Consider the following 13290-nt stretch of genomic DNA (forward strand, 5'->3'; position numbering starts at 1 on the left):
ACGTATCACCCTGACCTATTTTATTGTCCTTCAGAGGAGTGAAGAGAGAAGGAAGGGGAAAGAATGAGAAGAAATGAACTAGCATAAACCATGCAATTACTTTGAGTCTCAGTGTTCTTAAATAAACAAAATGAGATTTTGTACTAGGGTGTTTGTTGTAGTTCTTTACAGTTATGAGCTAGTTTGATTTTGAGGAATAGGAAAAGGAGAGAAGGACAAAAGGGTGGGGACAAGGAAATGGCTTGCGTTGCTCCCTTTTTTTGTCCTCTCTCAGTCACTCTGCTGAGCAGCTCCAGTGAAAATAGTTAATCTATAAGGACACTAGAGAAAGCTGAGATAATGCCTACTCTTCTACTTAGCCACATTGGAGGAGTTAACACGGTCAGGGTTGTGGTGTGGTCAAAAACTTCCTGCAGGAGATCTAGTTCAACCTGATTCCCTAAGAAGTTTTGATAGTGTCTGGCACGTTGTCCAATAGGGGTTGTCGCTTAATAAATGTTGGTTGATGAATTAATACATCTGAATGGCTGCTGGGGGTGGAATTGCAGTGTTTGTTTCCTAAACACTGTTGTAGTTTTAAGACAGATGTTTTTCATTTGGTTTGTCCACTTCATAATGGAATCTTGATATTTCAGATCTCATAATGGAAATTGAAATATTGAACTGGATATATAGACTATTTATATTTTGAGATATTTGTCTTTACTTTGAAAAGAATCATGTGAAATGCCCATACTAACTTCCCCACATGCACTCTCAACCACACACATGCTAAAGTTTTGGTTGTGTGAGTGTGTATGGTTAAGTCAGGGAGAACTGGGTTTGAATCGTGGCTTTGATACTTATCAGCTTAGTGTAATTAAATATTTCTCAGAGCTTCTGCTTTGCTTTCTCTGTAAAATGGGGATAAAAGATGTTTTTCTTATAAGTTTGGGATGAAGGTTAAATAAAATCATGTATATCTACAATTTGGCACATTGTAAAATGTCAGTAATATGGAGTTTAATATCATTGTACTTTTTTTTAAACTGGTAGAAAATTTCAAGCTGTGAGATTTCCTTGTACATTATGAAAAATAGTATTCTCTTATTTAAATATCTGAAGGTTATGAACAAATGAATGAGAGATACATGAAGATGAGCATTGTCTTTGCTTTCTAGTTCTCCATCAGGTATGATAGAAGGTACACCACAACTTCATGCAAATGCGTGGAGAGTTTCTTCTACCTGTTTTGCACCTGTTCATGTCCCAATGGTGGACCCCTGTAACATCAATCAACAAAACAGTAAGTTTTGCATGTAAACTTCCTTTCTGCTGTAAACTTAGGGAAAAGTTCTATGTATTACTATAATTTTATAAAATTAGATAGTGAGTTTAAATTCTAATTTTCTCCATTATGGTAAAATCAATGCCATTCCTTGTGTATTTTTTTTTTTGCTTAATATTATGCCTTTACATATGTCTTTTCATGTAATCTAGGTTGTTTTTTAAAAACCTGACAGTGACTTTTATTTCCTATTTTTCATTCATAAATTTTCTTATTTTAGGTGTTTAGAAATCCCTTGTTTGCAGATGTGGACTAGCATTTGAGAGTTTTCAGTGTCTTTAAACGCTAAAGAAAAGCCTCTAGGAATCCTCTGAGAATGCTGTGATAGTCCAGGGATGTTTGATGTCAGTTATTACCATCTCATTACAAGTCCTTACTCATAGCATATATTATGGCTTTATAAGCAGGAAGCCAGTGATCCAAAGAGGCTTTGTGCCATTGAGTGGGCAACAATTTGAGATGGTCATGCTCCAGAGTTCCAATTTGCAATGACAGGACAACTCACATGCTAAGAATTTTTGGCTGCATTTTTAAAAACTAAAGCCCCAGCAAACCATGTTAAAGTCTAGTTCACTTTGCAATAAAAAAGATATACATGTATATATTCAGATAGAAGATACACATGTATATATTCAGATGGAAGATATACACAAGACATACATGTGTATATACAATGGTGAAAAAATTAATGTACATGATTAAATATTCTTATAATTTTATTTTTTCCTTTAATCATCTTGGCTAGTTCACTATTTGGATGTAGTTTTAAAAAATACATTGCTCATATTGGTTGAGCATTCATAAGAAGCCAGCACAGTTTATGGATCGTGCAGTGGTTGTTGGGAGGATTCTGTTGATTGCCATATTGTTTTTATTATTAACATAGAATTCTGGTATGCTGGAAAGAGCACAAGATACTTTTGCTCTTTGTGCTTTCTATTTTTTTTTTAAATCTAAGCCAGCTTTTAAACTTGAAAAAGTTTGTTAACCTCTTTGATCATTTTTCTTATCTATAATAACACGGCTAGACTAGAGTTTTTTAGTTTCATGAAAGACTACTTTTAATCTCATTCCCATTTAACAATACCTTCCTCCATTCTGTCCCCATCTTTCAACTAATCTACTCCTCCTCCTTCAACTACTCTTGTTTGGTTTGTTTCTTTCTTGGTTTCCTCCTGGATATTGTAGCAACTTTAGTTTTTATTTTTTGATAACATGTTAAAGTTGAAGTAGAGTTCAATTGATAAATTCAGTTTCCCTGCGGTCATTTCTTTAGTTACCTCCTTTACTATACGCTATTTTGCTCTATTTTCTATCACTTTTCTTCCCATATCCCATGTCTTTTATATATATACATATATGAAATTGAAATATTAAACTGGGTATATAGACTATTTATATTTTGAGATATTTGTCTTGTCTTTGAAAATAAGCCTGTGAACCCTAAACCACATGCACCCTAAACCACACACATGCTATATATGTGCATACATATATTTGATATTGACTTTTTTTTAGCTTTGCCATGAACTGTGATTTTTTTAAAAAAAAATTCAAATACGTAAATTCAGGAAGATCCCCAAAGAAAGGAAAATAGATAGACAAAAGTCAATAACCCTGATCTAGATTCTAAGGGATTTTTTTCATGAGGATCTTCTTTAGTTATCCTTAACTTAATGTCAGTGGGAATATACTTTGATCTACAAATTATTAGCCTCTTTGATGTATTACTTTGCTCTTTCAGGATCCTTGGCATTAAGAATATATATGTAAACAGTATACTGCTATAGTTTAAGTCATTTGTTTATATATACACATACATACTGAATGCAAAAATATCATACTTGAACAATTATTATGTTTTCTTACCAATAATAAATATATGTAATATACTCAACAAAATGAGTTCAGTATAATTCCTTAGTAGTGAAAAAACTGATCTCCAACAGCTTTTCTGGTCTGTAAAAGACAATGACAATGAAAAGATTGATTAATTTTATCTGTTAGGAAACCAATGCAAACTAGGTCCGCGATATCAAGAAACCACAAACCTACCCTCTTTCAGAAAGATGGAATCTGAATTGTTTTGTCAAACTTGGTTACTTCTATAAAGAATTATATCTGATCAGTCATTCTCAAGGGAAAAATCAACAGATTTCACGAAATGATTACGCAGATGTCCTCTCCTCCACAGGTGATTTTATAGTTACATCTCATGGCCTTTAGCATATACCCTAATCCCCAATTTCTATTCATTATTCACTTATTCATGCACTTATAGATTTACTTATCAAACATTATTGAGCTCCTAATATTTGCCAGACATTGTACACTGTGCATTGTGCAGACATTGAGTTCAACGACTATGTGGCATCTAACACATTACCATTCATTTCAGAGACTCCATTGAAATGAGATCATTCCCAATTCTTCCTAGACAATTGTGTATTACACAGAGTTGCCATAATAGCCACAATCTGGAACCACTTTGTTATGTGTGGATGTCTGGAAATAAGCCTCCCAATACTCTCCAATTCTTTATAGTAGGTTTCCTAAGATGATCCTCATGCAATGGGATGGTTGAGGCCACTGCTTCTCTCAACCCTTCTATTACTCATGTTATTCAGGTACAATACACTATTTTTTTTCCCAAAAGACTGTTGAATATCAATTAAGTGCTGTTACCAATATTACAAAAAAACAAACAAAACTGTATAAGCTGAAATTGTTCACTCTTGTATTAAAAGTAATATGCACTACAGTATATTTCTAAGAACGTGAAATGCTTGGATAATTCTGGGGTAAGATCTGAACTGTTAAATAAGATGCTAATGGGGCTTTTTGTTAGTTGGGTATGCAGCACACTGTGATGTCATCCACCAGGAGCTCTTTGCTCCTTGCCACATCTATATTAGCCCTGGGCTGTACTATCAGCTATGCCGCCATGATGCATGCAAGTGTGGAAGCTCCTGCCTGTGCAATGCTCTTGCCCACTATGCCTACCTCTGTAGCCAGCACGGTGTTCCCATTGCTTTCAGAGCTCAGATTTCTTTATGTGGTGAGTACAATGGCACAGATAAAGACTATCAGATAATACCTTAGAGACCTCTATGTTTGTAATGACTGCTTTTATTTTTTAAATGAAAGGTCAATATTGCATGTAAGTTATTTGAAATATTCTCACAATGCACAAACATGAAAAGCAAATGAAATAATATCTTAAGACCGGAGATATGTTGGATAAGACCAATAACTTTTGACTAGTTTTGTAATAAGTGAAATTATTGTAACTATGTTTTGAAATATGCAACAGAAATAATTTAAAACATTTGAAAAATTCTTATCGTGGAAATATCATGTCTAAATATTGGAAAGTATGGAAGAGATTATGTAATACAGTGACGCAGTTGATTTGTGCTTAAACAGATGTTATGCAACAGGCAATTATTATCAAGTTGTTGGGGCTCTAATTTTCACACTTATGTCATCTGCCATTTTCATTCATGGTAGATTGTTTCCTTGTATGTTTTATAATTTTTTCTATCAGCTTATTTTTACCCTCCACCCCCATTGGAATCTTTTGTGACTTAGGTTTTGGGAGTACCACTCTCTCCACCTCCTCATTCCTTCAGTGGGTTTTTCCAGTTATTCCAGGGGTATCATTGGCTGGTGTTGATGCTAATTGCTCAATTTTGGCTTTCTAAGACAAAAATAATGTAAATATAAAAGTAATGTAAATTCATATACCAAATTTGTTTAAGATATCAGTCTAGGATTTTAATTTCTTAGACGTAGCTTTTTAATCTCAGACCCAGCAGTTAGAGAAGCTTTTCTATCATCTTTTATACTATGAGCCAATTTCTTCTAGTCTGGGGGTTGACAAGTTACAACCACTGGGTCTCCTGCATTTTTGTGAATAAAATTTATTGAAATATAGTCATGCCCATTTGTCTGCATGTTGTCTATGGCTGCTTCTATACTACAAGCGCAGAATTGAGTAGTTGTGACTCAACTCAACATATATAGTTCTGCAAAGCTGAAAATATTTACCATTTACAAAGCTGAAAATATTTACCATTTGGCCCTTTGCAGAAAAAGGTTTCCAACACCTGCTTTAGTCCTTCATTTCCACTGAGGATGTTGCTCTTTGAGCATCCAAGTTAAGGGTCTCCCAATTCCTTGCCTTGTAACGGGCCAGCTTTCATTTTCTATCATAGACCTCTAAGGAGGCATAAAATATTTCTGTGTGCCATGGGAATCTTTCTCAAGTGATACTTCTTTGTCCTTAGCTGTGGTATGCCAGAAGGGCATGCTGTACCATCACTGTTCCTCGTTCTGCCTCCGTTCCTGCATTTCTCTCTCTTCCCCGAAGCAGTGCAGTGATGACTGTGCTGAAGGCTGTAATTGTCCGGAAGGCAAATTCTATGAAGACACTCTTAACTTTTGTGTACCCATGTAAGTCACAGAAACAGGTTGGCAGCATCCTATTTTAATCTCTTTTTCTCCTTATGGGCTAAATGAGCTTTCATGGAAGTTTTTGAAAAAATATTTCTTATCGTCTTTACTTTTTTTAAAAAAAACCCTGCACATGTTCATCAGCAGTTACAGAAAGAGCTAAGGAATCTCTGATGGTTGATCTTGAAGTGTATTCCTGACTGTTTTTACTATAGTCAAATCAATAACAAGGTTTGTGCTTCACTGTCACATGGCAAACTTTAGTAGCAGGACTTTAATATCTCAGCACTCACAAATTTCTCAATTTACACACCAAGTAAAGCCCTTTGTCTTATACATAGTGTTAAATGATATATCAGTTATGTTTCTCTGAATTGCATTCAGTGATTTTTCTTGTGACTAAAACAACACAGTTTGTGAGTTGTATTTTAGAAACCAAAATCTGGAGCTACACAAAACTTCATATCTAAGCAGCTTTTGCCATTTGTGTAATAGGATTACATGCAGACTTGCAAAATAATGTGGACCTTAGAGTGTACCTTACAATGACCAATGGAGAGCAGAGGGTTGGCTTGAATTTTAGTGGTTTTTGAAAAAAATTATATCCTATTTACTTCACTTTTTTTTTTCTTATAGATTCCACTGCCGGTGTCATTATAGGGGCAGTGTTTATCAACCTGGAGAGCTCATCCCCACACCCTCGGGCTTATGGTAGGTTTCAATGATGGGGATTGTGTTTGACAAATGATGTATGTGCTAATATAATTCTTTCTTTTTTTATATACATATTTTTTATTATACTTTAAGTTCTAGGGTATATGTGTACAACGTGCAGGTTTGTTACGTATGTATACATGTGCCATGTTGGTGTGCTGCACCCATTAACTCGTCATTTACGTTAGGTATATCTCCTAATGCTATCCCTCCCCCCTCCCCCGACCTGACAACAGGCTCTGGTGTGTGATGTTCCCCTTCCTGTGTCCAAATGTTCTCATTGTTCAATTCCCACTTATGAGTGAGAACATGCGGTGTTTGGTTTTTTTAACCCAAACTGTAAGTTGAAATATGACTTCTGTAATTAAAAAATAAAGGTAGCAATGTAATCTTTAAATATGTTATAATCATATGATTGTATATATATGTACAAACACATATATACATAATACATGCATATATGACATTTCAAAGTGCAATAACCAAGTTTTGTAAGGTCATAACTGCAGAAAAGGAGTTATGAATTTAAGTATCTCACAGCAAAATGAAAGTCCTTTGATCATTTTTGGTTATTAGACAGAAGTTAGGGGTGAAGTACGTGTTTAAATACTACAGTAGTACTGAATAGGCTCAAAAAAAAGCAATTTCAAAGATTTGAAAAATGTCCCGCACAGTAGTAAGTGTACCTCCTCCCCAGGCTCATCAATACTAGAAAGATAACATTTAATCATAGGATAACACTTATTCTGGTTATAACTTTTCTGTTGAAAATCTAGGCATGTTCATGCAGCAGTCCATACTTACATATAATTCCTAACCTCCCCTTTTTAGTTGCCCCATAGGTGCCAACATATAATAATAGACAGTAGATAATAACAATAATAATCATATCTAACCATTACTGTGTACCTTCTTTTGTGCTGGCACCATTCTAAGTGTTTAATATCTATTATTAAAATACTTACTCATCACCATAACCCTAAGAGATAGGCAATGTTATTTCATCCTGATTTTCAGGTGAGGAAAATGGGATACAGGTGGCTAAGGAACCTGATACTAAAGCTGGGAGTTAGACCCAGGCAACCTGGCTCGGCAGTGCTTGTCTCCGGCCTACTTTGCTCTGCAGCTGATTTTTGTATTCACAGCAGAATATTGATTATGCTCAATTTACCTTTATCTTTATCTCCACCTCTTTTCTTATCCACATCAAGACACAATGGCAACTAGCTCTTGGATCTTTCTGTGATAGGCAGTACTACTATTCACACAGTTTTCCAAGCCAGAGCTCCAGGAATCATTTTCGACTCTTTCCTCTTGCTCAAAACACCCAGTAAATACCCAGAAACTCTGGATTTTACTTGATTTTACTTTCTATGCATAGTCAAAAGCCATTTCTTCCTTTCCATCATCACTGCTTTAGCAATCAGTGTGTCTCATTTTCTCTTCCCTGGACCTTCCTTTCTGGTGTTCTTGCCTCTAGTTTTTCCCCCCTTTCATTCTGCTGAGGTGTCATGTCTTTTTGGATTTAACATAATTAATGTATGTAAACTTAGCCAAAAAAAAATAAGTAACCATCCCTCCTCAATGAAAAAAAAATCAAAATTCACTTAATATTGTGACTTTGTTAGCCATTCCTTTTTAAAAGCCTTTATCCCAGAATAAGTATGATATGGAAGACCTGGATGTGTGATCTGAGACCTGTCTGTCTCAGTTCCTCTGTGCTATTCAAAGTGTGAGCAAATTCAATCAGAAGTGACTCACTCAGTGGTGAATCACACCTCTGAGTGTCATAGTGTTCAACTATATATTGCATATTTTTCATGTGATGTGGACTGTATATGTAATTCAGCTTCTTTATCTGGGCTTAAATATAGAACATATGATCTGGTCCAAGGCTGAAAGAAAAACTGTATTGGAGTTATTGAGAACTGATGTGTTGTTTTCCATCATGTTATCTTCTTCAGGGGTTTTCAAGGTTAATTTTTCCTATATGTGGCTCTTGCCTTTTACCATGACTTTAGAATGTAAGTTGCAAGGAAGCTGTGACTCCACCCTATCTTCAATGCTGCTGCCAAAATGATTCAAAGCAACCATATCACTTTTCTGCTTAGATCTTCGATGGCTCACCTCAGGGGTAAAATCTTAGCATCTTCTAGGAGCTAGCCTCTGCCTCTTTTGGCATTCTCACAGCCTGTCCCTTCCTGCATTGCACTTTGCTATATAGAATGCTGCTTCACTTCTTCATGGTTTATGTGTTTCCACTGAGTGTTATAGCCTTCCTACCTTAGGTGTGCCATAACCTCCATCCACTCTTCAAAACTGTTCAGACTTTACTTCCTTTGATTCCCTGATGTTGGTTGCCAACAGATTTTAAAAACATTTTTTCTTTGTTTTCCTTCTATCTCTTATTTCTATGTTGCATGTGTCACACTGCATACATTATTTATTTGTGTGTCTTCCCCTCCTATGAGACAAATTATGGTAAGGACTATGAATTTTGGTGTTCATATCTCCCATGCCTATCCCAATGCTCCACACTTATAGGTGTTTGATAAAAAGTGTTGTGTTGAAATAGCATTCCTGAAATTGGACCTAACCCAACAGCTTGTAAAAAATTCTGTGGGAAAAATAACATTTGTATAATGTACTCAATCAATTCTTGTACATTAGATTGTTGTCGAAATTCAGGAAAAACAAACAAACAAACAAAAAAAACAGATTTGGTTCCATAAATTAACTATTTATTTACTTCTAGCCAGTGTTCAAATGGGACTGTGAAATGTGATGAATTAGCAACGCCCTCTGCTGGTAAGATCTTAAAAGATGTTTTCCTGAACGAGGGGTACAGCTTTGATACCGCCTCCACTCCTGGCAGAAGTCATCAATCACCTCTTCTTCCCAATGTGCATGGCTATAGCCTTGGGAATGTTCTTCAACATGGTGTTCCAGTGCTTCTCAACTTTTTCCACGTTGAAAATTATAATATTTTTAGGACAGTCTGGGTTGAACATATAAGTCAGCTCAGGGGCGGAGCAGGTCAACCCAGGGATGCTGCCTAGATGCTGCCTACCACAGGACCACCTCAGGCATCCCAAGGACTTTAGGGATATGTATCTAGGCAAGTGTTGTAACCCATTTGTGGGACAGAAATTGGGAAACTATTTTAGACCATCACTTCTCAGATTTTAGTGTGCACATGTGGGGATCTTGTTAAAATGCAGATTCTGATTCATTAGGTCAGGGGTGATACCTGAAATTCTACATTTCTATCAGTGGCCAAGATAACATTAACACTTCTGGTTCCTGGGCTGCATTATGAGTAGCACGGCTCTGGGACTAGTAGCAATAAATTTAACAATGCATGTAAAATGACATCCACTGTCATCCCTTCAGAATATCATTTTAAATATCTTTCCTAAGATCTTATGTATTAGGACTGTATATATTATTTATTTTCATCATATAAAGAGCCTCAAATTCTCAGTTACTATGTGCAAATTCTAGGCACATAATAAACAACACTTGCTTTCATAGATTTTAATGGGCAGGAAGAGTGTAGGCTGATAAAATAATTGTGAGCTATTATTGCTTTGTTATGTATTTGAATGGCCTGGTATATATTGTTATTAAATAGCTTTGAATTACATGCCCTGAATTTACTTTACAAGGATTCAGACAAGCCTAGGGCTTCTTTACAAGACATGTTTATGGACCACACACATTCGGTAGCTACAGGGCCATCCTGACTCTGCCCCATTTGATTCAGGGTGACTCGCCCCCATTTGATTCAATGAAGGGAAGCCCAGGTGTCTAGCCTTCTCACAGAGGAACCCACAGGATTTGATCCCTTTGGCCCCAGTTGAGGAAATTTATTTGATCTCTAAGAGCCCAAAAGCTTTCTGGAAGAATATGGAGCCCCTGTCCTGACTATAATTATGTCTACTTCTGCACTTCCGTGGTACAGTGAGAACTGATATAAACAATGACTTGAGGTGAAGCAAGATTTAGAATAATCGTGTGTTCATTGTAGCTTTGTAAAAGCCACAATGCTTTTACATTATGCTTAAAAATTGATAACATATGCTGAAAAATTGATAATATATGTATGAATTATAAAAATATCTTGTTTTTTAACTTCAGAAAATTATATTCTAGTTAGTTACTGTCTTATGGAAGGCAGCTAACATTCTCAAACTCAAAATAGGTTTAGAATAAACCTATTTTGTGACTAAAGGGAATCTGGCTAGGGGATATTTATAAGCTCATTAAAAATCACAGAGTAAGAGCATCATCTAATAATAATTGCTAAAATATTTCATGGTGAATTTTGTTTTGATGACAAGTACATGCCAATATGATTATTTGTCTATGGAGCAGATACAAGTTAAGGACATTTTGTCTGTGCTTATATCTGAAGTTCACATCTGCCCAGAGGGAAAAGAGTATTTCGACTGCAGGTTTCCTGACCCTGAATTACCAGCTGGTGGTGTTAATTGTGAGACTACATGTGCAAACCTAGCCATGAACTTCACCTGCGCCCCATCCTCACCCTGTATAAGTGGCTGTGTTTGTGCTCCAGGGTAAGCCTCTTCTTCATAATACAGAACATTCAGGATATGCCTGAAAGCACAATATCTCCTAAAAACATTCTTTACAGAAATAGCCAGAATTGTTGTTCTGACTAGTGATTAACTGGGTTGGTAGCTAGAAGACTATTGTGATTGTTTTGCTTGGCTCATGTGACATTGTGAAATATTATTAATGTAATACAATGAATTGAGGAGAAAACTTATTTCTGGATGAAGCTGGAATTTCTCCTCGATGAAACTGCAATTTTGAGAAAGTGACACAATTAATCACTCTTCATTCAAAACACTCTTCAAGTGCATTTTTAAATATTCTGTTGTGCAGTTACTGGTGTTGATGTGAAGTTGTAATAGTGATGCCAATTGTTTTATCTTAAAGAAAATAGTGTATTGAGGCTACAAAGCGCAGTGGGTAAGAGTGGGAGCTCTGGCATCAGACACACCACTGCTCAAATCCCAGCTCTGACACTGTTAGTGGAGTGATTTTTCTGCAAGTTCTTTTTAAGCCTCAATTAGGCATTGTGATATGGGTGTGTGTGTGTGTGTGTGTGTGTATTTAATAAATATGAGCCACTATTTTGTGGCAGTATATATTCTACTCCTATCTTCATAAATATTCTTCCATTGCAGAAATGCCTCGTACACGTGAAAGACAAACACAGAATCTTGCGGCTATTGGCTTCCTCACAGGCACACATATAATCTGGCCTCCCTGACCCTCCCTCTTCTGGTAATGAAATAGAGGCCGTGCAGAGGGAGTGCCATCTAAGGCAAACAGGTCACCCATTCTTCCTCAATGAACACGTTCACACAAAGGGATTCCTGGGATCAGCTCATATAAACCAGGAGCAAAGAAGAGCGAGGGCTTGTGGTTTGTTTCCCAGGAGAATCACATTTGTCTAAATGGCCCCCATCTGGAATAGTTTGAAGAGCCAAGTAACTTGGAACTGGCATTAATCTCTTTAGAAAGAAAGGACATAGGAGGCAGAGACAAGAAGGTCACAAAAGAACAAGTGCCTGTGGCTGGGAGAATAAAGACAGGTAGAAATAAGGCCATAGAGCAGATAAGCAAGGAAGACATTTTAGTAAAAAGGAGAAGGGAAATAAAACCTTTATTATGGTAGAATAATTAAAACCCACAACATTGCTTGATTTATTTGATTTGATTGTGACTCTTAGGAATGCATGGCTAATTAAAGCCATATCCTAATTTTGTTTTATATGCTGTGCTTGAGCTATTATCTTTTAAAATATATTTACTGTCACCTTTGACGTTTAGTTGGACAGTGATTTATTTACTGGCTAAATCTCATTACAAAACGTTAAGGAGATTTCCTCCTACCTTCTCTGACTGTATTGAAATAAATGTGGGTGGAATTGAGTTAGAGGCCTCTGACGGATTTGGAAATATTTTATTAAGATAGCTTTCTCTTACATTGTTTATGGTAATGTGATTTGCCATGTCTTCTGTGTGACCTTGTCTGGCTCATTTTGGCACAATAGTCCAGTGTGACTTGTTTCATGTGGCTCCTAACAGTGCCAGCAGTTTATTGACTGTAAAAGGACCACATAACCCTAATTGAGAAATCACTGTGGATTGAAGAAATGGAAAGTAGTATAGAGGAAAAGTCAGATGGAAATGGCTTCTATGCTGGCCCTCCTTATAAGCTGAAGTACCTCACGGCAAGTTACTTAACCACTTGAAATCTCAAGTTTCTCTTTTAAAAATGGATATAACAATATATTTACTTCTTGGATGATTGAGTATATGCTGCACACCAGTTATATAGTAAGTGCTCAGGAAATGTTTATTTCTTATCCCACTGCCCAAACTTGCTTAAAGCAGATACAAGCATACTTTGTTTCATTGTGTTTTGCTTTATTGTACTTCACAGGTGTTGCATTTTTTACAAATTGAAGGTTTGTGGCAACCCTGCATCAAGCAAGTCTGTTGGTGCCATTTTCCAACAGCATGTGCTTACTTGGTGTCTCTGTGTCACATTTTGGTAATTTTTGCAATATTTCAGAACTTTTTCATTATCATTATATCTGTTATAGTAATCTGTAAACAGTGAACTTTGATTATTATGTAATTATTTCAGGGTTCTACAAATGGTGCCCATATAAGATGGAAAAATTAATTGATGAATGTTGTGTGTGTTCCGATTTCTCCATGTATAGGCCATTCCACCATCTCTCTCCCTTTTC

At 36.1% G+C, this 13290-nt stretch overlaps 1 protein-coding gene across 2 annotated transcripts in view; it reads left to right on the forward strand.

The window, feature by feature from the left end:
- The window catches only part of OTOGL (otogelin like), a 289364-nt gene that overhangs the window by 162218 nt on the left and 113856 nt on the right, over positions 1 to 13290 (forward strand). For both annotated transcript variants that reach the window (XM_054443471.1, XM_054443472.1), the window contains 6 exons: positions 1161 to 1285; positions 4176 to 4385; positions 5617 to 5782; positions 6419 to 6493; positions 9252 to 9304; positions 10914 to 11076. In XM_054443471.1, the coding sequence (XP_054299446.1) occupies positions 1161 to 1285; positions 4176 to 4385; positions 5617 to 5782; positions 6419 to 6493; positions 9252 to 9304; positions 10914 to 11076 (792 nt within the window). The remainder of the gene's footprint in view (positions 1 to 1160; positions 1286 to 4175; positions 4386 to 5616; positions 5783 to 6418; positions 6494 to 9251; positions 9305 to 10913; positions 11077 to 13290) is intronic.

Source organism: Pongo pygmaeus, chromosome 10 (genome assembly GCF_028885625.2).
Source record: "Pongo pygmaeus isolate AG05252 chromosome 10, NHGRI_mPonPyg2-v2.0_pri, whole genome shotgun sequence".
Taxonomy (NCBI): Eukaryota; Metazoa; Chordata; class Mammalia; order Primates; family Hominidae; genus Pongo; species Pongo pygmaeus.